The sequence below is a fragment of the Apodemus sylvaticus genome, chromosome 2 (genome assembly GCF_947179515.1).
Source record: "Apodemus sylvaticus chromosome 2, mApoSyl1.1, whole genome shotgun sequence".
Taxonomy (NCBI): domain Eukaryota; kingdom Metazoa; phylum Chordata; class Mammalia; order Rodentia; family Muridae; genus Apodemus; species Apodemus sylvaticus.
The window spans coordinates 116,238,438-116,262,695 of NC_067473.1; the positions used below are offsets into that span (position 1 = coordinate 116,238,438).

At 46.1% G+C, this 24,258-nt stretch overlaps 4 protein-coding genes and 2 pseudogenes across 8 annotated transcripts in view; 2 read left to right on the top strand and 4 right to left on the bottom strand.

The window, feature by feature from the left end:
- Window positions 1-2,594, top strand: part of LOC127678878 (EKC/KEOPS complex subunit Tprkb) — a 41,225-nt gene extending 38,631 nt beyond the window's left edge. For both annotated transcript variants that reach the window (XM_052174203.1, XM_052174204.1), the window contains exon 5: window positions 751-2,594. In XM_052174203.1, coding sequence (XP_052030163.1) covers window positions 751-837 — 87 coding nt within the window. In that variant the 3' untranslated portion in view covers window positions 838-2,594. The remainder of the gene's footprint in view (window positions 1-750) is intronic.
- LOC127678874 (probable N-acetyltransferase CML1) overlaps window positions 1-12,616 on the bottom strand; it is a 32,772-nt gene extending 20,156 nt beyond the window's left edge. Inside the window, exon 1 of one of the 2 annotated variants that reach the window (XM_052174199.1) lies at window positions 12,532-12,616. The gene's annotated coding sequence lies outside the window, so the exon portion shown is untranslated. Of the gene's footprint in view, window positions 1-12,188; window positions 12,209-12,531 lie in introns of those variants that run through there. The other variant, XM_052174200.1, reaches the window with a different exon arrangement.
- Window positions 1-12,786, bottom strand: part of LOC127678870 (probable N-acetyltransferase CML1) — a 57,251-nt gene extending 44,465 nt beyond the window's left edge. For 2 of the 3 annotated variants that reach the window (XM_052174193.1, XM_052174182.1), the window contains exon 1: window positions 12,569-12,786. The gene's annotated coding sequence lies outside the window, so the exon portion shown is untranslated. Of the gene's footprint in view, window positions 1-12,531 lie in introns of all 3 variants that reach the window. The other variant, XM_052174191.1, reaches the window with a different exon arrangement.
- Window positions 5,503-6,379, bottom strand: LOC127678873 (probable N-acetyltransferase CML1). Its single transcript, XM_052174195.1, has one exon. The coding sequence runs from the start codon at window positions 6,377-6,379 to the stop codon at window positions 5,618-5,620; it is 762 nt and encodes a 253-aa protein (XP_052030155.1). The 3' UTR covers window positions 5,503-5,617.
- A 3,674-nt stretch (window positions 12,787-16,460) lies between the features above and the next one.
- LOC127678881 (probable N-acetyltransferase CML1) lies at window positions 16,461-17,173 on the bottom strand (annotated as a pseudogene).
- A 3,868-nt stretch (window positions 17,174-21,041) lies between these two features.
- Window positions 21,042-23,034, top strand: LOC127678879 (prohibitin 1-like; annotated as a pseudogene).
- The last annotated feature ends 1,224 nt before the right edge of the window (window positions 23,035-24,258 follow it).

Sequence of the window (24,258 nt, forward strand, 5' to 3'; positions counted from 1 at the left end):
GTGTGTGTGTGTGTGTGTGTGTGTGTGTGAGAGAGAGACCCTTCCCCCAAAGGCTGGAAACTTCGCTCTCAGCAGGTGGCTAGTGCCTCTCAGGAAATTGCTGGTCCTTGAAGAACAATGGGCTTCACCTTGGTCTGAGTGCTCCACCCTAGGTGGAGGGGATTATGGCTAACCCAAAAATTCCCACTCAAAGGCTGGGAGAGTAACTTCACCTTGGTCAATGTCAAGTTCCTGCCAGGTGGCATGGCACCCCAATAAGTTTCTCTACACCTGGGGAATCCGATATCTTCTGGCCTTCATAGGAACTGCACATGTGTAGTATACATACTACAGGCAAAACACCCATACAGTAAAATTTTAAAAAGCTTTAGAAATAGTAACATAATTTTACAAAATCTTGGAAAGTATTTATAAATGAAATTTATAATTCCACACTCAGATGTGGAATGAAAACTGTAAGAAAAGTGATCTCTTTCAATATTAAATAAATATTTATGAAGTTAATTGCTAGATTGATACAAATTGATACAAATATGGTTTATATGTTCAGGCAACTTGTTTTTTTATGTTAATAACTACACCTCAAAAGAATATTTGACAGTAGTGACAAATTGCCAACAACTTTGAATACTTTTGTATTTGTGATTTCAAGTCATTAATGCCAAAATGAAATGATAAAGCCACATGGCTGAGCTTATGTAGGAACCGCAGGTGGGCATGGTACTCATAGACTGCCCTTCTCCTTTACAGATATATAAACTCTCATCCCAAGAAGAGAGGATTGGAACGTTGTTGGATGGTATCATTTGTAGAATGTCAACAAAGGATGTTTTATAAGATGTTTAAAATGTCAACAGAAGCCAGGCAGTGGTGACGCACGCCTTTAATCCCAGCACTTGGGAGGCAGAGGCAGGTGGATTGAGGCTAGCCTGGTCTACAGAGTGAGTTCCAGGACAGCCAAGACTACACTGAGAAACCCTGTCTTGAAGAAAGAAAAAAAAAAACAAAAAACAAAAAAAAATTTTTTAAATGTCAACAGAAAATTGCACAGTTAACCACTAGCTTTTCTTTCCTGGTTATAAAATTAACATATCCATCACAGGAAAATGGAAGAAGATACCACTACCAGCCCCACTTTCTTGCTTCTTAAGTTCACCACTGTTACTGGTTTTGTCATTGTCGTCTAGTCTTCTGCTTGCATTTCAAGACAATTCATTTTTATACAATTGGAATAAAAAGCACAAGCACCGAGAGTAGGCTGTGGTGTTCAAGGCTCTTCCTCAGGGGTCCTTGTCCCTCACCTGTACTTCCTCTGGCTTCTCCACATTGCCCTTCTAAGCTCTGGATCCTGAGCATTTTGTGCATAAAAATTTCTTTAACTCTAAGCCAGGTGTGGTGAGTCATTACAGTCCACTACTCAGGAGGCTGAGGCAGGAGGAAGACACAAGTTTGAGGTCAGCTTGGGATATGCTGCAAGTTCCAGATCAGCCTAAAGTACTAGGTCAAATACTGTCTCAATAAATAAATAGCAATTCATTTAACTCTCTTAGCCACTTATTAGGTGGCTCTATCTTTGTGCCCACTTTATACAAGAGGCAGCTAAGAGTATAGCAATGTTAACTGACTAGCACAGGGTCATGTAACTAGTATAAAGCCATTTTTGATGCTTCCTTTCCCCTTCACTTTATCTTGTTTTTGATTGTATCCATCATGATAGGCTTGGTCAAGGGCTAGCAAAGCTCTGTGAAAAGCTACATAAGTACTTTGCTCCTCAAAGGCCATCTGATTCCTGCTGTAGTTACTCAATACCACCTTTGCAGTCTGAAAGCAGCTACAGAGGGCAGGGACATAGTGAGTGGCCTCTGTCCAGTACGCCCTGATGTGGGTAAGCAGTGGGCAGCTCTGGAGTTGAGGCTGTGGACTCCAGAGTTGGTTAGGATACAGTGACAGTCAGGCCCTAAGGCTCACCGGCTGAGTACTGCAGAAGGAAACATTTTGTTGGCTTTAAGGCAATAGGGGTCAGAGGGCTTCAGGGGCCCTCCCTCTGCTGGTCCTTCCCAGCCTGGGCTTTGAGGTTACTGCGCAGCTGGACAGAAACTCTGGGGAGGGCAGAGAAGCATAGAAGCATTCACATGGGAGTCAACTCTTCATTCATACAAGTTCAAAAATGGTGACTCTTATGTACTTCCCACAAGCACAGTCAGTTCTGCCCCTTCAGTTCTAGAGGGGTCTAGAGCTCCTAGTTTTCAAAGCCAGGTGCCCTCTCATAGTGCAGTTCTGGGATTGTTTGCTAGGTTCCCAGTATTAGTTTGAATATGCTTGACCCAGGGAATGGCACTGTTAGGAGGTGTGGCCTTGTTGGACTAGGTATGGCCTTGGCAGAAGTGTGTCGCTGTGGGCATGGGTTTTAAGAGCCCCTCCTCCTAGCCACACTGGAGCCAGTCTTCTCTTAAAGGCCTTCAGATGAAGATGTAGAACTCACAGCTCCTCCTGCACCATGCCTGCCTGGACATTGCCATGTTCCTGCCTTGATGATAATGAACTAAACCTCTGCATCTATAAACTAGCCCCAATTAAATGTTATCATTATAAGAGTTGCCTTGGTCATTGTGTCTGTTTGCAGTAGTCAAAGCCTAACTAAGACGTACCCATACCCAGAATTCCTTTCTGAGTCGTACCTCTTGAGTGTTCAGACACGCCTGCTACATGGAGGGCGCACAGGATGATGCAGAACAAAGGATAAGTACCTCTTGTACACTTGGCCAAGATCGTCCAAACGAAAGAAATCTGGGCCGGGCGGTGGTGGCACACGCCTTATTCCCAGCACTCTGGGAGGCACAGGCAGGTGGGATTTCTGAGTTCGAGGCCAGCCTGGTCTACAGAGTGCGTTTCAGGACAGCCAGGACTACAAAGAGAAACCCTGTCTAGAAAGAAAGAAAAGGGAGGAAGGAAGGAAGGAAGGAAGGAAGGAAGGAAGGAAGGAAGGAAGGAAGGAAGGAAGGAAGGAAGACTTGATTCCTCTCCTCACAATTGTGGGGAGGGGGTGCATGGTCTCTGTCCCTGCCTCATGCGTAAGGACTGTCACTCATGTTAGCTCAGGGGATGCAGACTCCTTGGGTGGACACTGCTGCCTTAGTGTGATGGAGAAGCTCTCAGAAAGAAGCACAAGGAGGCTGACCATGGTGACAACAGACAGAATCAGACTAGACTTCAGTGACCGTCAAGAAGAGCCACATGGCAAGAGAGGGTGAAGTATATAGTCCTGGTAACCAAGTCACCTGTGTTTGGCGTGGCATAGCAAGGGGTCTCTGTGTAGTTGACATTGATCAGTGGCAAGGTTTGTCAGCAGGCCAGGGCAAGGTTTGGCTTGACTGACCCTTCTGGAGTTAAACTGTATCAGAGGTGATCCCAGGATGAAACAGGACCCCCCAGTGTTGGGCCTTATTTGGCCAGATGCTGAGGTCTAGTGAGGGAGCCTGAGCCTTTGCTGGAGTTTAGAGACTTGTCTCGGTCACTTCCATACTGGAGTGACTCAGTATGACTTGCTTAAGCCTGCCTTTGCCTAGCGACTGCTGAGGCAGAATAACTTTGTTGGCTCTGTCAGTCACCCATACCCTCCATCATTCTTCCCCGCCCCCATGTCATCTCACCTCAGCAGAAAAGCCCACCTCCTCTCTCAGTCCTAGGTAAACAAAAGGCTGATACAGTAAAATGACTTCTTGCTTCCATGACTCTTGCTCCAGGTCGTTATTCTCTGGAGGCAGGAGATCTGAGCTGTGGCACTCACCATCTTGCTCTGCCCCAGAGAGTCTGGGCTAGACCAGGTTGTCTCCTCTCAGCACACACCTGCCGGCAGAGAGCCAACACCCCAGTAATGCCCAAGTGTCACAAATTACTGACTTGGGGGTGCCTGAATCTCTGTGATCAGCAGTCTCTAGCCTAGGGTGGGAGAGAGCAAAACACCCAAAATACCCTACATCTCTAATAGTATCCCAGATTACAGAGTGAGAAGGAGGGGCAGCCTTGCATACATAAGCACAGCACCATGAGCCATCACAGCCTGTGTCAGAGGTTTGCAAGATAGCACAGTCTTGTACCAAAGCACCTGAATTTTGGAGTTTTGTTTTTTTGTTTTGTTTTTTGTTTTGTTTTCTGGTTTTTCGAGAGAAAGTTTCTGTGTATAGACCTGGCTGTCCTGGAACTCACTCTGTAGACCAGGCTGGCCTCGAACTCAGAAATCCGTCTGCCTCTGCCTCCCAAATGCTGGGATTAAAGGCTTGTGCCACCACCGCCGCCCGGCTCTAATTTCTGGAGTTCCTAAGCCTTTGAACTCAGGCTACATCCAGCCTGAATTCCAGGAGTGCCAGCTTGTACTGGCTAGTTTCGTGTGTGTCAACTTGACACAGGCTGGAGTTATCACAGAGAAAGGAGTTTCAGTTGGGGAAGTGCCTCCATGAGATCCAGCTGTGGGGCATTTTTCTCAATTAGTGATCGAGTGGTGAGGGCCCCTTGTGGGTGGTTCCACCTTTGGGCTGGTGCTCTTGGGTTCTATAAGAGAGCAGGCTGAGCAAGCCAGGGACAGCAAGCCAGTAAGTAACATCCCTCCATGGCCTCTGCATCAGCTCCTGCTTCCTGACCTGCTTGAGTTTCAGTCCTGACTTCCTTTAGTGATGAACTGCATCGTGGAAGTGTAAGCTCAATAAACCCTTTTCTCCCCAACTTGCTTCTTGGTCATGATGTTTGTGCAGGAATAGAAACCCTGACAAAGACACAGCTGTAGGGTGCTTCTAGCCACATATCCTTTTTTTTTTTTTTTTAGCCCCCAGAGCTGAGGACTGAACCCAGGCCCTTGTGCTCTACCACTGAGCTAAGTCCCCAACCCCAACACCCCGCCCCCCATATCCTTTTAGAAATATAGAGCTGCATGTCAGGCCTACTTAAAGTGATGCTGGCCTGTGAGATAGCCCACAATGGCTTTACAAGATTGGCCATTGTGAGTCATCTTCCCCATAGAATCAGGCCTCACTCTATTCTCAGCAACTTCCTGCTTCTCTGCCATGACAAACCTACCTCTGCTGGTTCTCTTCTCAGTTCTGCACCCAGCTCTGGTCTATGACGCTTCAAACCTTGCAAGCACAATCTACATTGGACAAGTCTTGTATGTTCTGCAGGTGACACCTTTGTTTCTTTCTCCTTTGCCTTAATTTTGGCTGCTCTCAAAGCTCTTGTTCCTTGTCCAGCTGGCCTGCTAGAACTACCAGGCACACAGACATCTGGCACTTCAGCCATTATAGATGTTTGCACAGGTGAGCTGGGTGAGCTGTTCACTCCAGCCATGCAGAAACTTCTGGTCCACAGACTCTTAAGTGAAATACCGGCAGTAGTATTTTGCATTTTTCATAATGCAACAGTGTTGTTGGGCTCAGTAAAACAAAGGCCTGCCAGAAACCCAGAGTGTGGCAGAGCCCATAAACCCTGACACAGGCATCACATGCATTAGAATCTGGTGTGCACCAACAAGCTTTTATTTCACTTGACAGGGTTCACTGGTTCCTGTAGCGGAGTGCAGAGAAGCCCGCCTGCTGCACAGGCGAATTAGGTCACAGACGACCCCTTCCTAGGCAGAAGGGAAGGAGTAATTCAGTTGAATAAAACAAATACCCACTAACCTCCAGAACACACTCGGGAAGTACTGGCCTGTCTTCTGGAAGCCCAGGCCCCCATAGAGAGTCACAGCACCAGGTCGCAAGTCGCTGGTGTCAAGGACAACATCAGTGTAGCCCTGGTCCCGAGCAAACTGGAGGACAGTTCTGACCAGTGCCTTCGCTATCCCCTGTCCTCGGTGCTGTGATGACACAGACAGGTGAAAGAGCTGCAGCTGCTTCCTCCCCAATGGAGGATCATTGACTGGAAGACCACCCACTGTGCCCACCACCTGCCCCCCAGACTCAGCCACCCAGAAGCAGGCGCCATGTCTATTCACGTAAGACTTGGTGATGTCAGCCATGTCTGTCTGCAAACACTTTTCCACGTACTCCTTCCATGGCTGTCTGGCAAGGAGCCACAGAAGTAGGAACAGAAAGAAGACGCACAGAACAGCCAGCAGCCAGGAGCCAGATGTCAGGATGACAGCAAGAGGGACCCCAAGTAAGAGGAGGAGGGTTCGGGGCAGCAGCAGCATGTGGCAAAAGGTGTCGGGGATGTACTCTTCCATGCCCTTGGTGAACAGGTCCACGACAGTTTCACGGTCACTGTCCTGGTATTGGCGGATGTGATAAGGAACCATGGGAGACTTCTGCGTCTCAAATCTTGGCATCCAGGAAAGACAGCTATACCTGCCTGCACACCTTCCCTGTACCCTGCAGAAGAGATAAATCATGTGAGTCTCCTGAACTTCCCCTTCCCAACCTCCCAGGACCCATGCAGGCCTTGTTCAAAGGTGTATTTTTCTACTGTCACTAACACTGAAAGGAAGTATCGTGTTAGCAGGACCTGTGTCCTCCCCTTTTAGCCTCTAGCCACTGGGTGCTGTATCTCTCTTATCCTCTCTGAGCAGGTGTCTTCATCAGTAGATTAGGAAGGAGGGACATTTGGTTTTAATGCTCTGGCCTGAATGCAGCAGGCATAGCCACTGCTCCCTCGTTACACAGTGACAGGATCTTTGGTCTTTGGTACACAGATGGCAAGAAGATGTGTCCCAAGTACTGTTTCCTAGTCACAGTCCCTGCACCACAGAGTGTGTTTCAAAGCTCAAGTTCCATCCACAAAGCCTCTTTTCCCTGACTAGAAAGACTTGACATGGTGAAAGGCCAAGGGTTAACCCCAAGCACCCACCCTTAGCTATTGTGTAACACAAGCCTGGCTCCCAGTCCTAAGTAGCATTAAGAAGGAACTGCTGGCGCCTGCCCTCCCTCTGGGCAGTAGACTCAGGGAGGGAATTCCATACATGGGTCCAGAATAATTGCAAACCAAAGTCCAAGACCTGGCCTGAAGCTGGCACACATCCATGTCCTCGTGACCCCATGGCACTCACAGGGACAAGCAAGCTCTGGACCGGTACATGGAGCCCCACCCTTAGGAAGCCCACCATCTCCTTCCTGCTTCCTTCACCTCTTAGTGCTTGCTTTTCTCAGTTCCCAGCCTGCTATCGGAATGCCCCTGCTCAGACAGAGGTTCTTAACCTGGGGGCCAAAGAACCTTTACAGGGTCCACCCAAGACCCTCAGACATGGCAGGTATTACATTATGATTAATAACAGTAGCAAACTTACAGTTCTGTTTGGGGAACTAACAGAATAACGAAATTTCTTTTATTTAAAGAAAGTAGGAAAATATTTTTGAAAGGATAAAAAAGAGAGTATTTCATTTTTATTATTATTTTTTAACACAGGATCTCTGCCTATAACTCCCTAGCTCTCCTGGAACTCATTATCTAGACCAGGGTGGCCTCAAACTCAGATCTACCTGCTTCTGCTTCCCAGGTGCTGCAATTAAAGGCACTGCCACCATGCCCAGTGAAAGGGAGTGTTTTAGATAATGAAGGATTTTTGTTCAGTAAAATAGGATTTTGTCTTGGAGAAGATGACTACATTTTTTTTTCCCAAATGAAAACAAAACAAAAAATGAAGGTAAAACCAGCAGGTTGAAGTGAGTGGGAAACGGGAGTGCACAAAGTCTTCTGGAACAACCCATGATGATGTACTCCCGAGCTGGTACATCGAAAAGCCGGCAGGTTAGAACAGTGAGTTCTTCTAAGACTGGAAGATATCAATGTGCTCTCAGCATTTGCAAAAATACTTAAAAATACAAAACATTTGAACTGATTACTTATGCTTTCTGTTAAGTTTGTCAGAATTTTAACTACTTAGGAAACCCAGTCTTAAAGCTGATGTTCATTAAGTTCATTATGTTAACATCTTTATTTTTTTTTTTTGAATTGGAAAAAAACTTTATTTTTAATTTTCTGAGCAAAAATATATTTAATGAGAAATCTGTTGATGAAAGTGAATAAATGTATCATATAGACCAACAGAAAAAATATTCTTGAAACACCAAAAGATTTGCAAATAAAATAATGTTCCCATCAACTACTTATATCTCTAAATTAAGTCTATATCTCTAATAAGTCACTTATATCTCTAAGTTAGAATCTTGAATTGCCACTACAGTCTGTTTATAGGATTCAAAGTTGAAGACCAGAGGCCTAATATGGTATTACACACCAGGGTCCAAGCTCTATGGGGTTGTAAGTCAGGAGTTGTAAGTCAGGAGTTGTGTGAATTTAACGCCCTGTCTAGGCCATATAGTAAGATCCTATCTCAAAACAGACAAAACCATGAGACCTCAGGCCTACACACAGAACTACAGGCAACGAAGACAAACACAAACTCGGAGAAATGATATTGCTCAGGGACAAGCATACCAACAGGTTATCCAGTGCGCGATGGTCCTTTAAAACATCTTCATGTAACGTTACATAGACTGAGTAAGTAATATTTGGGAATATACACATATACATATATATGTATGTAACAGCAATTAATGAAAAATATAGGCCATGAATTTGAAAGGACACTACAAGAGGTATATGGAAAAATTTAGAGGGAACGAGTGGACAGGGAAATGATATAATTATGTAATCTCAAAGATAAAAGAAAAACAAGAAAGAATAATTTAAAAACAAAAATTTAAAACATAATTATTGGTGGCTATAATTTTACACATTTATAACTTTCTTTCATAACTTCTATAAAATATGTATATATCCTAAATTTAAAAAATAATCTTCATATTTAACTTACTAATAAAATCACAACAATGTATTACATTGTTGTGGGAATCTTTTTTTTTTCCATTTTTCCAACTATCTTTTTTTTTTTATTCGATATAATTTATTTACATTTCAAATGATTTCCACTTTTCTAGCCCCTGACTCCCTGAAAGTCCCGTAAGTCCCCTTCTCTTCCCCTGTCCTCCCTCCCACCCCTTCCCACTTCCCGTTCTGGTTTTGCTGAATACTGTTTCACTGAGTCTTTCCAGAACCAGGGGCCACTCCTCCTTTCTTCTTGTATCTCATTTGATGTGTGGATTATGTTTTGGGTATTCCAGTCTGGCGGTTAAACTGGGCATGACACTTCCTGAGGACCCTGCTATACCACTCCTGGGCATATACCCAGAGGATTCCCCACCATGTAATAAGGACACATGCTCCACTATGTTCATAGCAGCCCTATTTGTAATTGCCAGATGCTGGAAAGAACCCAGGTCTCCCTCAACAGAAGAGTGGATGCAAAAAATGTGGTATATCTACACAATGGAGTACTATTCAGCCATTAGAAACAATGAATTCATGAAATTCTTAGGCAAATGGATGGAGCTAGAGAACATCATACTAAGTGAGGTAACCCAGACTCAAAAGGTGAATCATGGTATGCACTCACTAATAAGTGGTTATTAACCTAGATGTTAACATCTTTAAATAACCACTTTTAGAAATAATTTTTTGGCCGGGCAGTGGTGGTGGATGCCTTTAATCCCAGCACTTGGGAGCCAGAGGCAGGCGGATTTCTGAGTTCGAGGCCAGCCTGGTCTACAGAGTAAGTTCCAGGACAGCCAGGGCTACACAGAGAAACCCTGTCTGGGTTAAAAAAAAAAAAAAGAAAAGAAAAGAAAAAAAAAGAAATAATTTTTCCCAGGTAAATGTAATAACCCTATGTATCTGTGTGAGGCAATCTATGACTGAACTTGTTTGCAGTTAAAGACATTTTATTCATATAGAATTACTGTCACATGCTCTCTTTTATACAGAAGTCATTATGGCCAATATAACTCTTTTAATATCTCTACTATTTCTAAGCAGTACCATTCAGAATTAAAAAACAAAACCAAATCACAATTGGTACTGTTATTGAAAATCCTGGTCTATATGTCTTCACCTTGACAAAATCATTCCTTGTTGCTGTGTATATATAATTCACTTATTACATCTATGTATGATCATTCACACTGTTTCCCATTATGGGTCTAAAGGTTATTTTTAAAGAATTAATGCTGTAGACCTTTTACCCTACTCAACCAAAGAACATACATTTTGCTTCAAAAATAAAACTAGGCAGATTGATAAATAATGGGGGGGGTCTTTAGTTTTGTGTTATTCATCCATATGGTGACACAAACTATTGTTGGGTGTGTGTGTACCTCTTGTTCTAAAATACAGCAGCTAGGAAGCACTTTGAAAACTGCTTTTCTCCAAATCAGAACTGTTAATACTACACACTTTTCTTAGACATGGATTCATGTGCTCGTAACTCTTCACTATTGTCTTAAGCAATGATAATTCAAGATGCTCTAATAGTGTACATTCTGAGCAATGCTTCCTAATGAGAAAAGGTATTACATATTGAGAATGAAGAACATAACTAGATAATTAGATTTAAAAGCATCTGTAGACAGTTGCTTAATTTTTCCTTTTTTTTTTTTTTGTGGTTTTTTTGAAACAGGGTTTCCCTGTGTAGCCCTGGCTGTCTGCTTAATTTTTAATTTTTATATTTTTTATTACTATCTTGTGTGTCCCATGGTTTGTGAGTGGAGGTTAGAAGGCAAGCTTGTGGGGCTGGAGAGATGGTTCAGAGGTTAAGAGCACTGACTGCTCTTCCTGAGGTCCTGAGTTCAGTTCCCAGCAACCACATGGTAGCTCACAACCATCTGTAATGGGATCCGATGCGCTCTTCTGGTGTGTCTGTACTCCCATACATTAAATAAATAAACATTAAAAAAATAAAGGGGGAGGCAGCTGGTGCAGTTAGGTTCCCCCCGCCCCCAAGGTGTGTCCGGGGGACTGGATTCAGGTCTCAGGCTTGCTGGGCTTCCTGGATGGACTGCACACTTAATTTTAACACTAGCTTTCCTTAAACATTTGCTCATTGGTTCTGTTTTGTGTTCCTCCTTTAAGAATCATATGGCTATTGCCTACAGATATTCTAACAGACATCCCCATAGTGATTTTAGAGCTGCCAGGACATCACCAACTGGATAACCAAAATGTAAAAAAGAGACAAGGTAGGCTCTAGGGTTTATTCACATTAATTCCTTGACATCTGTCACTCATTCACACCTTCAATGCAGAATCAGATCAGTTGGAACAGATATCATCCCAGGGATGAGAGACAAGCTCAAATCACCACAGCCAAGCAATAGTATCTTCAGAGAACATTCTTCAGGGATGTGGAAAGGTGTCAGAATCAAGTCACACTGTCATGATGTTGCTGTCTGCAATTCCAGCACTGGGGAAGCTGAGGCAGAAAGGCTGACAAGTGCCAGGCGGTCCAGCCCTCATGTGTAAGACTGGCCTCACTGTGATGGGCTTCCCAAAAGTAAAGTCAAGACCTTGAAGAGAAACGGTCTTTACACATGGTTTCCTGACATTGTTTTCTAACTTTGGTCCAGACTTTTACTGCTTATATTTGTTTCAGAACAAAGCAACTTTCAGAAATTCTCTCTCCAAGTCACAGCTGCTCCTGCTACATATGGTGTGTCCTGACATAAATTCTTTCTGTGCCAGAGAATTCACTTACAAGTAAAGAAGTCATTCTGACAACCAACCAGGTGCATGGTGTCAGGATGTCCTCTTTCCTATGACACAGATCTCAGAGTCGCTACTGACAGTGAACAATGATTGGGGACAGATAGGGACACAATCATTCATATTCTGTATTATGAAGACAAACTTGTACTTTACACCGAGGACAGGAAACAAAATGGACGTATTGCTAGCTTAGCATTTGTTTTGAGCTAACCTCCCAAGTACCTCTGAGGGAGTGTAAAGTTGATGTCCTTAGAAACGAATTAGACTGAGTTTCACGTGCCTGAGTCCAAACATCTGCAGAGGAGGACAGAACGAAGAAAGTAACAAAACAAGCAAACACCATTACATGAGAAGTGTAGTCATGCTGACCGCCTGACCAGAGAGGCAAAACTGAGCTCCAGGATTATTGGCTGTCTTTGCCTGTGGCCCTGTCTGCACCTTATATATCCTGCCGGGTAGAGATGGTATGGAACACATGTCTTTTCGGTGATTAACCTGCTTTCTCAGCCTGCTGGCCCTCTCTGGATAAACTGTAATTTTAAGATTCATGCCCTTTATTCATTGGGTCCTCTTGCAAGGTGGCAAGAACCAAAATCCTCTCTCACCATCTTGGAGGCCATCCTTCCCCAGGAGCAGTACCTGGTCTTGCACACCTGAGGCAGATGGCTTCTGGGGACTTGATCTCAGGGTCTGCTCAAGGAATTTGCCTCTTTCCTCTGTCACAGCTGTGAGCGTCCACTTGTCTCTAGATCTCCAAGCACTGGAAGAGTTCCTTCAATGTAAGACCCAACCACGACACATTCCAGTTTCCACCCGAGAGCACACTCGGTAAACTGAGTCTCAAAAGCTCTGATAAACTGTGACCCTCGTCCTGGTGAATATTTTTCTTTTCACAGGAAAAGGGTGTTGAACACAGGCTAAGAACAAAGCTGACACCCAACCCAGTACCTCAACTTCTAGGCCCGACCCGTGGGGTCCCTTCCACCTCCGAAGCCGGGACAAAATAGAAGAAGCTCTCCTTGGCTTCTGCCAGCAGCTCCTAGCAGTAATGGGAGCATGCTGAAGTTCATATAAACTTAGCCTGGAGCACGCCCACCGGAAACAGGGAGCCTAGGAGCCCGTCCACCTGATCAAACATTCTGCACTCCCGGAAGTTGAGGGCTTCGGTTCCTAGGGGACGATTTTCTGAACGGACTCGGGACTGGGGGTGAGTTCTACCCTGTAGCCCTTTCCCTGAGAATAGTTTTGTGGACGAAGTGTGCGTGTCTTTGCCAGTGTTTGTCGCGAGCCCACAGAGACCTCGGGTGGAGACCGCCGCGGGCTCCGGAGCTGTGCGCGCCGGCGCGCCCCCTGCAGGCGATCCCGACGCTGAGCAGGAGGAGCCGCGTGCGGACCTCACAGCCACAGCCAGGCCCAGCGCTGGGAGGGGGGCGCGTCGGAGAGTCGGCCCCACCCCGGGCTTTACCCAGGCCAGCCGCCTCGCGGGAGGGACCCGGGCAGGAAGCCCTGAGGACAGGGACGCCCTGTTGGAAAGCCTGACCTGCCTAAGCTGAGGGCAGGCCCTGCCATCCGGGCTGGATCGGAGTCAGGCAGGGTCCGGACTCTCTGTGCTGGTCCCAGTGACATAAAGTTAGTGCTCTAGCTTCAGCTCTGACTTCCTCCAGAAGGACCCCGTGACCATAGGATTGGTTAGAATGGCATCACTGGTGAGCAGCACCTGGATGAGGATGCTGTTTGGGTGTCATTGATGGCAGTGCCTGTGACAAGGATGAATCAGGATAGCTGTGGATGTAGAGTCCATGAGAAGCCATCTGCCTTAGACCACCTCCTGTTGCTAATACCACAATACCTCATGGGATGGGTGTGTGTGTGTGTGAGGTGTTTTGTTCTGTTTCCTAGACAGGGTTTCTCTGTGTAGTACTGGAAGTCTTGAACTCACTCTGTAGACCAGGCTGGCCTCAGACTCATAGATCTGCCTGCCTCTACCTCAAGCCAGGGAGCAGGTTAGGGGGGCCAGGCAAACTTGCATTCATAATAGAATTGCTCTGGAGATATGATTTTATTAACAAAATTTTGAGTTCAAGTCTCTAATTGCCCCAGAGGCAAACTATTAACTTTATAGTGGCAAGAATGGATTCATGATTTTTTTTTTTATCACAAAGTCCTAAACACCTTAATTTCCTACTTGATCTCACCTTTTAATATCTCACACTGGGAACTAAATCTCAACATGACTCTGACAGGTATCAAAAGAGATCAGTACAAGTGATGATTCCCAAGTTTCTGATTGAAGCAACTCTTTCACTAAACCAGAACAAACTGTACTGGGGCTTCCTAAAGCCCCCTTTCTTACTATCAAATATCAGGCCAAAGTTTTAATTCCAAGAACCCACATTGCATTTCACAAAAGTCTGTAACTCCAATTCCATGGAATCCAACCCTCTCTTTTGGTTGCCACAGGTACCAGGCAAGAATGTAGTACGAAGACATACATGCAGGCAAACACTCAGAAATGACTTTCTAAAAGAAGCTTAACACACACACACACACAAACACGGAGCATCGTTTTCCTTCCTTGTAAGTACTTAAATTTTGTTTGATGTCTGTAGAAGTCCAGACCATGCACTGTAGAATAGTTTAAGAGTAAAATAAAAGTCACCAGATGATCTCAGTACTCAGGATTTCTGCATTCTGTTCTGTTTTCTCCTTTTTGTTGTATGCATGCTTTTACATGAGAGCTTACTGAGCATGCCTAGCATATTCTTTATCAAGTAGATGTTAACCTGAAAAAGACTGTGTCAGGATATCATTTATAAAACTCTTGTTTTTCTGTAGCAGAAATCCTCAGACATAATTCTACAATTCAGAGGTAACTTTCTGTTATGTTTAAGTTTTGTGGGTTTTTAAAGTTTTTAATATTTATTATTTTATATGTATGGATTTTTTTTGTCTGTATACATGTGTGTATGGGCCACTTGTGTGCCTGGACCCGTGGAGGTCAGAGGGCACTGGATCACTGGGACTGGAGTTACAGATGCTTGTGAGCCACCTTGTGAATCCTTGGTCCTTGTTGTCTGCAAGAGCAGCAAATGTTCTTAATGTCTGAGCCAACTCTCTAGTCAGGTGCTTTTTGTCTTGTTTCCTGAGGCAGGGTCTCATAAACCCAGGCTAGCCTGGGACTGGAGTCTTGTAGTTGATCCTGGTCTTTGATCTCTTTTCAGAAGAAAATGTAGCTTTACACACATTTAATAGGATAAATTAGACTAGGCAAAACCAAAGAAGAAACCCAGAATAAAGGGTCAGTGCCATTTTGTGAGTAGGGAGGAAGGCTTAAGGAACTGGAACAAACCAGGGTGCTGAGGTAAACATCCCAGGCCAGCCTCCCCAGGATCCAGGGAGCAGGAAGCCAGGATTCTGGTGCCAGAGTTAAGCAGTGACTGAAGCACACGTGTAACAGAGAGAGTCCAAAATTCTGTTTGTATAAAAAGATTTTCATTAAATATAACAGTTTGTTTTTCAGAAAGTAATAGGTCAACCTTTAGAAGTGGTTTCAATTATGCAAGGACTAGGAAATCTCAAGTACAAATAACCAGATATGCTGATTTAGGCAAATGTAACACAGAACCAATCTTTTAGATCTTCTTCTCTGGGTTATAAGCCATCTCTCCAGCCAACATTTTGGACTTATAAACGGCAGAAGTTACTATATTTTGGGTTTTATTGTATATGTCACTATACCTTTTTTGTTTTTGTTTATCTTTGAGACAGGGTCTCACTGTGTAGCTCTGGCTATTCTGAAACTCACTATGTAGACCAGGCTAGCTTCAGTCCCACATAGACCCGCCTGCTTCTGCCTTCTGTGGGCTGGAATTAAGGGCAGGTGCCACTATGCCCAGCTGAGCTCCCCTGGCCTGGACTCTAGGTGCACACAATCACACCTGGGTTTCTCCACTGCTCAGGACTGAATTCACGGTTTTGTGCATTCTACTTGAGCACTCTACCACCCAACTGTCAGCTCTGCCCCTTTCACTATCTTTTCTTTGTGAGCAGCCTTTATATTCAGACTTTTCTTTTCAATTTGTGTGTAAATGTGTGCCTGCAGATACATGTGTGCACGTTGCTGGGTGTCCATGAGGCCAGAAGCAAGTGTCTGATCTTTGGGGATTGGAGGTAGACGTGGTTGTGGGCCTCCTGATATCAGTGTTGAGACCCAAACTCAGGTCAAGAACAGCAAATAGTCAAGAGTGCTCAGCCGCCTCTTCAATCCCAGGAGGAGCTTTTCCAAAAACTCCTCAGTTAGGCCGAGCATAGGCTGAGCATGGGGAACAGGCTGTGACCGCACTGCTGGTGTGGGCAGCCGTGGGACCGGGAGTTCCAGGCCAGCCGGGCTCAGAGCGTGGGAATCGCACCAGATTCCAGTGACACATGGAGCCATTTTGTTTGTTTTTCATCCCTGTGTTTTTACTTAGTGTTATTACTGCTTTGACAGATCAACACTACAGCACTGATTCTGTGTTGTTCGGGGGCTGAGGCTGTGGTGCTGAAAAGTGACCACACCCTCATACAATACATCCTCATGTTTGCACGGGTGAGCTAGGTGAGCTGTTTCCTCCAGCCATGCAGAAACTTTTGGTTCACAGAAGTGTAAATGAAATAAATGTAGTAGTATTTTGCATTTTTCATAATGCAACAGTGTTGTTGGGCTCAGTAAAACAAAGGCCTGCCAGAAACCCAGAGTGTGGCAGAGCCCATAACCCCTGACTCAGCCATCACATGCATTAGAATCTTGTGTGCACCAGCAAGCTTTTATTGTTAATCACAGGGACATGACAGGGCTCACTGGTTCCTGTAGCCGAGTGCAGAGAAGCCGGCCTGCTGCACAGGCGCATTAGGTCACAGCCCCCTTCTAGGCAGAGGGGAAGGAGTACTTTAATTGAATTGAGTAAATATCCACTAACCTCCAGAACACACTGATGAAGTACTGGCCTGTCTTCTGGAAGCCCATGGCCAGGTAGAGGGCCAAAGCTCCTTGCTGCAAGACGCTGGTGTCAAGGACATCAGTGTAGCCCTGGTCCCGTGCAAACTGGAGGACAGTTCTGACCAGTGCCTTCGCTATCCCCTGTCCTCGATGCTGTGAGGACACAGACAGGTGAAAGAGCTGCAGCTGCTTCCTCCCCAATGGAGGATCACTGACTGGAAGACCACCCACTGTGCCCACCACCTGCCCCCCAGACTCAGCCACCCAGAAGCAGGCGCCATGTCTATTCACGTAAGACTTGGTGATGTCAACCATGTCTGTCTGCAAACACTTTTCCACATACTCCTTCCATGGCTGTCTGACAAGGAGCCGCAGGAGTAGGAGCAGAAAGAAGGCTGACACAACAGCCAGCAGCCAGGAGCCAGATGTCAGGAGCAGGGCAAGGGCCACCCCAAGTAAGAGGAGGAGGGTTCGGGGCAGCAGCAGCATGTGGCGAAAGGTGTCGGGGATGTACTCTTCCATGCCCTTGGTGAACAGGTCCACGACAGTTTCACGGTCACTGTTCTGCTACTGGCGGATGTGATAAGGAACCATGGGAGACTTATGTGTCTCAAATCTCATCTCGGCATTCACTTGCACACACTCTTTCCCTGAGTCCTACAGAAGAGAGAAGCTATGTGAGTCCCCTGACCTCCTCCCAAGTTCCCCAGACCCTTGTAGGCCCTGGTCAAAGGTGTGACTTTCTGCTGTCACCAGAGGGTAAGCAGGATGCTAACATTGGGAGACTGTTTGGTGACACCTGACTACATCTGTCTTCACCCTCGGAGAAGCTTTCTACACCTTTTGACCCATAAACCCAGCACAATGGTGCAGGTAGACTCCACGGACCAAGCTATTGTTTATTGTCTATGGACTATATAGTGCAGGAATTCTGTGTTTCCACGTGTGTAATTCTGCAAAATCTCCTTCCCAAGGCTTATAAAAGTTTAGAGTACAAAGTTGGTCAAAACAAAACAAAACAAAAAGATCCCCCCCCCTCCAACATTTTCTACAGCCCTTCTGCCCTCCCTCCCCCCATTTTTGAAGCCCCAGGTAGGTTCTAGGACTGCAGGCCCACACTGGGACCCTTCCCACAGTACTGTATGTGTGTCTTCTTACCCGCTACTATACTACCCAGAGCGTCTGGAATGACATCAGCTTCTGGTGTCACTCAGGAGAGATAGTCCAGGACTGCCTCCCAAGGTGAGCAGACCTGAGTTAGCACTTCATCAGCTGACTCCTGGATATTTATTAATCATAAAGCACAGGTCATGGGAGACACAGAAGTCTCCCATGATTCCTTATCACATGGTTCCATAGCACCGATGACAGGTCGGTCATCACCATTCACCTCTGAACTCTGGGCTAATAATTTGTAGAGGAAAGTAGGATGTGGTTGGCCATCAGCTTCTCCCTTAGGGGAGGTCTGTCACCCTGCTTATTACTTTCCTCAGGCTGCAGCATCTCTCTGCCCGTTTTTGGAAGTCAGTCTGGTCCCTGCACATAACTGCTCAGAGTGACCTGATGTCAGCTCCTCCATAGCAACGCGTTCCATGCTGAGGGACTTTTCTCTGTCTGTGCAGTTCCTGGTCCTGATAGAATGGATCCTAAGGTTCCCCTCATTGCCCTACTGCTCCTGCTCTTCCTCCTCCCCATGAGCTGTCACTCAGCCATAGTCCCCTTTTCCTCCCTAGACTTTCTCCAGATGGTGGGCCCTGGACAGGGGACAGCTCCCTCAGCCCTAGGTGCTGTTCAGAGTTTGCACATCATGCTTCTCCCATGGGTTAGCTGAGCTGTTGCTTCCCTAAGACATGCAGGAAGGACATCTTTCTTGACTGACTGTCCTTGTGGAATGGATGCTGTCTGCCTTTGCCGCACACCCTGACCTGAAGGCCAGTGAGAACTGTGCTATCCCCATTTTTTTACCCAGCCCTCTGTAGCCTGGCAAGCAGGTTCTCTGAAAGGGGTAGAGACGCTACAACATGTTGTTTGAGGGAGTTCTGAAGCCAGAGGAGAATGGGACACCCTCACAGCTGTAAGAAGGACCAGAGAAGATGCTGAGACGTCGGGATGGAAGTAGTGAGGCTTTTTAGAAAGGTCCCCTAGAACCAACACCTCAGAAAATTTGGTCTCCTGAGCAGTGACAGAGAGAAGCACCAATGCTCTTGAGGGTGGACTGTCCTTGGGAAAGGATTGTCTAGCTTTACAGGAGTGACTGACACCAGCGGGACGCGGTTATACAGGACCCCACACAGGTAAGTAGTCAGATAGCCCATTCCAGATGCACATGACGCCATGTTGCCTTTAGCTGGGAAGCTGATTGCCAGGTGTGATAGAGGAGACATGTGGATGGCCCTGGCACAACAAGGGTCCCAGATGTGCAGGCTGCATGCAGGAAAAGTCCCTGGCCACCAAGGTGTGCAGGCTGCATGCAGGAAAAGTCCCTGGCCACCAAAGTGTCCTTAGCACTCAGGCCATGCTGGCTCCCAAGAGGAACCCTGTCATATAGCTAAGTTAGACATAAGAACAAACATGTTTCTTAATTACTCAAGGGCTTTTCTGTCCAAAACACTGTGGGCCTTGTAGGTTTATTATTTGCAAGGGGAACCTTTTTCAGTATCGACCATCAGCACTAGCAGTGTGCCTAAGATTTGTGTGGCCTGTGCATTTTGACACAGCCCAGACAGTGACATCTAAATCACCTTGAGGTGCATTTAGGTAGAAATGACAAGGAGTCAGTCCCATTCAGCTAGGGATAAGCAGGAGGACAGTGTCACAGACAGGCGCCATCCTGCAGCCAAGCATCTAATCCACAGTTTCCCAACCTTCCTAATGCTGCGACCCTTTCATTCTTCATGTTGTGGTAACCCACAACCATAAAAATATTTTGATGGCCCGACATGGTGGCTCATACCTTTAATCCCAGCACTTGGGAGGCAGAGGCAGGCGGATTTCTGAGTTTGAGGCCAGCCTGGTCTACAGAGTGAGTTCCAGGATAGCCAGGGCTATGCAGAGAAACCCTGCCTCGAAAAACAAAACAAAAAAAAATTGATACTACTCCATGACTGTAATTATCCTATTGTTATGAACTGAAATGTTAATATGTGTTTCCTCATAGTCTTAGGTGGGCCCTGTGAAAGGATCTTTCAACCCAAGAGGGATCACAACCCACAGGATTGACATAGACCCACTGTTAGCTCTGAAGATGTGTACTTACACAAAGCCCTGGGTCCGATCACCAGCACTGCCTTCCCACCCCAACCCCACCCCACCCCACCCCAGATCTGTAGTGTTGATAGCCATGGAAACAGCAAAGACATCAAATCAAATCGCATGATTGCAAAATGCATGAAACACAAAAGTACAGCCAAACCGTAGAATTTTTCTTTCATTTATTTGAGCAAAACAGAGAGGACTTATTAAGCAAAAGAGAAAGCTTTTGATCGCTGAAAGGTGATCCAAAAGTGTCAACTATCTTATCGTTGTAATTCTTTGGATATTTTGAAGGTCAACTATCATATCGTTGTAATTTTTTGGATATTTTGAAGGTTTTATCATGTCCCTCGGGCTGTCCTGGAATACACAAGACTCCTCCTCCCAAGTGCTCGAGACTACAGCCATGGAACACTAACTATAGTGCAAAATATTGAAGAGAACAAATACCAACGTTAAATGTTTATTTCTGATTTGCTATAATTGTCTAAGGTTTTTTAACACAAAAGGGGCAAGGGTGATTTGTAAATAGTTTCCTGATACACAATATCAGGCCACCAATATGCAATTCTAACCAATCCGATGGTCACGGGGTCCTTCTGGAGGAAGTCAGAGCTGAAGCTAGAGCACTAACTTTATGTCACTGGGACCAGCACAGAGTCCGGACCCTGCCTGACTCCGATCCAGCCCGGATGGCAGGGCCTGCCCTCAGCTTAGGCAGCTCAGGCTTTCCAACAGGGCGTCCCTGTCCTCAGGGCTTCCTGCCCGGGTCCCTCCCGCGAGGCGGCTGGCCTGGGTAAAGCCCGGGGTGGGGCCGACTCTCCGACGCGCCCCCCTCCCAGCGCTGGGCCTGGCTGTGGCTGTGAGGTCCGCACGCGGCTCCTCCTGCCGCGCCGGCGCGCACAGCTCCGGAGCCCGCGGAGGTCTCCACCCGCGGTCTGCGGGGGCTCGCGACAAACACTGGCAAAGACACGCACACTTCGTCCACAAAAAAGGGACGCTTTTCGCAGGGAAAGGGCTGTGGCTCGGGCTGGGCGGAAGCCACTATCGTCTTGTCACGCGGCTTAGATGATGGTCCCCCGGAAGCAAATCCCTTCACTTCCAGAAGCTCGGTCACCGCCCAAGTGGAGGTCAACATCCTGAATGTGTTGGCGAAGTAAATAGTCCTGTCGGAACCTTCCTGTGGGAGGGATCTTGGGTGGACGCTGGAAGTTGAGGTCAGGTTGTAAAGTCTGAATTTATTCTAGAGATGTTAATCACTTTCTTACTGTGATAAAAGACTACTAACCTAAATAAAGTGAGCATAGTTTTTCTACTACTAGAGACCCCACAATCAGTTTTCACTTTGCTTCGCGTTGTCCCACCAGTCACTGGGAGCATCCCTGGACCCCAGAGCCCTCCTCACCGACTTCTTCCGGGACTTATCTAACATTAAGTATGGTTTTATATGTAGAGTGGGTTAGGAAGGTCGCGTGTGATCCCTGAGCCTCCCAGTCAGACTAAACGTGCCATAACTTGTTTTCTATTTTCCTGGTTAGCGTTTGTCTTTTATCAATACTTGTTTACATGGCACGGAAAGTGTCTGGTAGTATGTGCAATAAAGACAAAGGGAAAAGTGGGGACAGTAGGCTGCCAGCGTTACCCTCCTAATTAGGACAGTGGAGAATGCACACCTGAAAAGGCTACTTTGAATCAGTGACTGGAGGGGGTCAGGAAGTAAGTCTTGCTTGTATCTGGGAGAGCAGCACTTCCGCAAGAGCTTAAGAATTGTGAGAAAACTGGCTTGCAGTCTTACAAACTGTGTGTGGAACCCCGAATTTTATGCTAGTAGGCAAACACTATCACTGAGCTACAATCTCATATTGCTTTTAATTTTTAAATTTATTATGACATAATAAATTCTGACATCCAAGGTCTGGCACGATGGTGCAATCTAACCACTTATACATCTATTCAGTAACCATCTATATGGACTGACATCCAGACAGTGGTGAAGAAAACCCAGTTAAATATACATTATAAACACTTAACAAAAAAATGAAACAAGACATATGAAAAGAGACTCAACCTTAGTCATGGATGAAGTAAAAATTCATTCTACACAAATAGATTCACCTCAACAGATATAAAACTAATGTCAAAAGACACAGTTTCATATATTAAAAGTTTCTGTGTGAAAAATGCCAAAAGCACCTTACAAAAGTTTACTGCTTTAAACATTTGAAGTGAGAATTCATGTGGAGGTCAGAGTGAGAGCAGGTGTGAGCTGAAGCAACAGGAGTCATGGCTGCCAAAGTGTGAGTCCATCGGAAGTTCAGCCTGGGGTTAGCAGTGTAGGTGTGGTGAACTCTGCTTTATATAATGTGGATGCTGGACACAGCTGTCATCTTTGACTGATTCTGTGGCACACGGGACATTGTGGTAGGGGAAGGCACTCACTTTCTCATCCCTTGCAGAATGTCAACATCACACTATCTCCCGGGCGGTGGCCAGCCAGCTTCCTCCTATCTACACCAACATCAGTGAGGACGCCACAGAGATCCTAAAGTCCATGGTGGCTTGATTTGATGCCGGAGAATTGATTTCCCACCGAGAGCTGGTCTCCAGGCAGGTGAGTGATGACCTCACAGAGGGAGCAGTAACATTTGGGCTCAGTGTGGATGATGAGTCCCTGACACATCTGACCTTCAGCACGGAGTTCACAGAGGCAGTAGGAGCCAAACAGGCGGCTCATCGGGAAGCAGAGAGAGCCAGGTTTGTGGTGGAAAAGGCTGAGCAGCAGCAGGAGGCCGCCACCATCTCTGCTGAGTACCTGTTCTCCCACTCTGGGAACATCACCTACCTCCCAGCAGGCAGGACCTCCTCCAGGTTCCCCAGAGAGGCCAACCGGGTCATGGCCTCCCCAACTCTAAATGTCACTTTCCTTCTGCCCTGCCCCAGAAATAACTGTGAAATGTAATGATTTGCTTAAAGTGAAGGAAATAAAATTAAAGTGAACCCTGGGAACTGATAGTGTTTGCAAGTCAGATACCTGAGTTGGATCCCTAAAACCCACATTAAAAAAAAAAAAGGCTGAGTGGAGTCTTGGGGTGGGTCCTGTTACTTGCTGGTGTAGAGCCTTATTGGGGTGCCATGCCACCTGGCAGAAACTTGACTTTGATCAAGGTGAAATTCCTCTCCCAGTCTTTGAACGGGAATTCCTGTGGTAGCCATAAACTCCTCCACCTAGGGTGAAGGTCATTGTTCCTCCAGATCTACAAATTCCTGAATTAAGCAGGTGACCTGCCCAGCCCGAGCAGTGGAGGCAAAGCCCTATGAACAACCGGACCAGTTCCCCAGAACACACCCTGGAATTTGGGGGAAGGGTCTTGCCTGAAACCTTAAAATTCTGAGTCCTCCATTAAACGTTGAGACTTTGAGCAGCTGGTGTTGTCTTGGTTTCCATCTCTTTTTGCCGCCTTCCCATACATCCCCAGCTTCCCTTCCAGGTACCCCATTCGATGTAACTGAGGGCAGTCACATGCTTGTAATCCCAGCTCTAGTAAGGCAGAAGCAATGGGGCCCTGAGGTCACTGGCCAGCCAGCCTAGTTTACGGGGTAAGTTCCAAGGACAAGACCTGTCTCAAAAATAGATATGGGATAGTTTGGAGTTGGGTATATACACCTTTAATTCCTGCAATTGGAGGAAGAGACACCGTGACCATGGCAAGTCTTATAGAGAGAAACATTTACTTGGAACTGTCTTACAGGTTCAGAGGTTTAGTTCATTCTCATCATGGTGGGAAGCATGACAGCACTTGCAGACAAGGTGCTGGAGGAGCTGAGAGTGCTACATCTGGATCTGAAGGCAGAAGACACACTGGGTGTAGCTTGGGCATAGGCCTAGGCCTCAAAGCCTGCCGCCACAGTGACAGTTCCTGCAACAAGGAGGGACACATCCTAATAGTGACACTCCCTATGGGCCAAACATTCAACACATGAGGCTAAGGGAGCCATACCGATTCACACCACCACATATATATACCAAAGCAACTTTAAATACCTATAATGCATATCAATTACATCTTTAAAAATCATTTCAACAGCACAGTTCAACAACATATCTTTTAAATTCAAAACAGCTAAAATTTGAGTGTGAGAGACAGCTTAGGTGGTGAGAGATGGAGAGGTGGGGACAAGTGGATCTCTGACTCTGGCTGGCCAGTCAACTTACTCAGGCTAGCTCTGTGCCAGTAAAACACCCTGTCCCCAACACAAAACAAACAACTCCTATCCCCTGCACAACGATGTGGAGCTGGGTATGGTGGTACATGCTTTAATCCGAGCACTCCAGAGACAGGCAGGCAGATCTACACAGAGAAAACCCTGTCTCAACCAAAACCAAACAACCACAAACAAACAAACAAAGACCCCAACCCAAGCAACCAACTAAAACAAAAATAGTC

What these genes read in the sequence shown, in the direction of transcription:
- LOC127678873 (XM_052174195.1), bottom strand. Translation starts at nt 6,379, where the DNA reads ATGATTTATCTCTTCTGCAGGGTACAGGGAAGGTGTGCAGGCAGGTAT.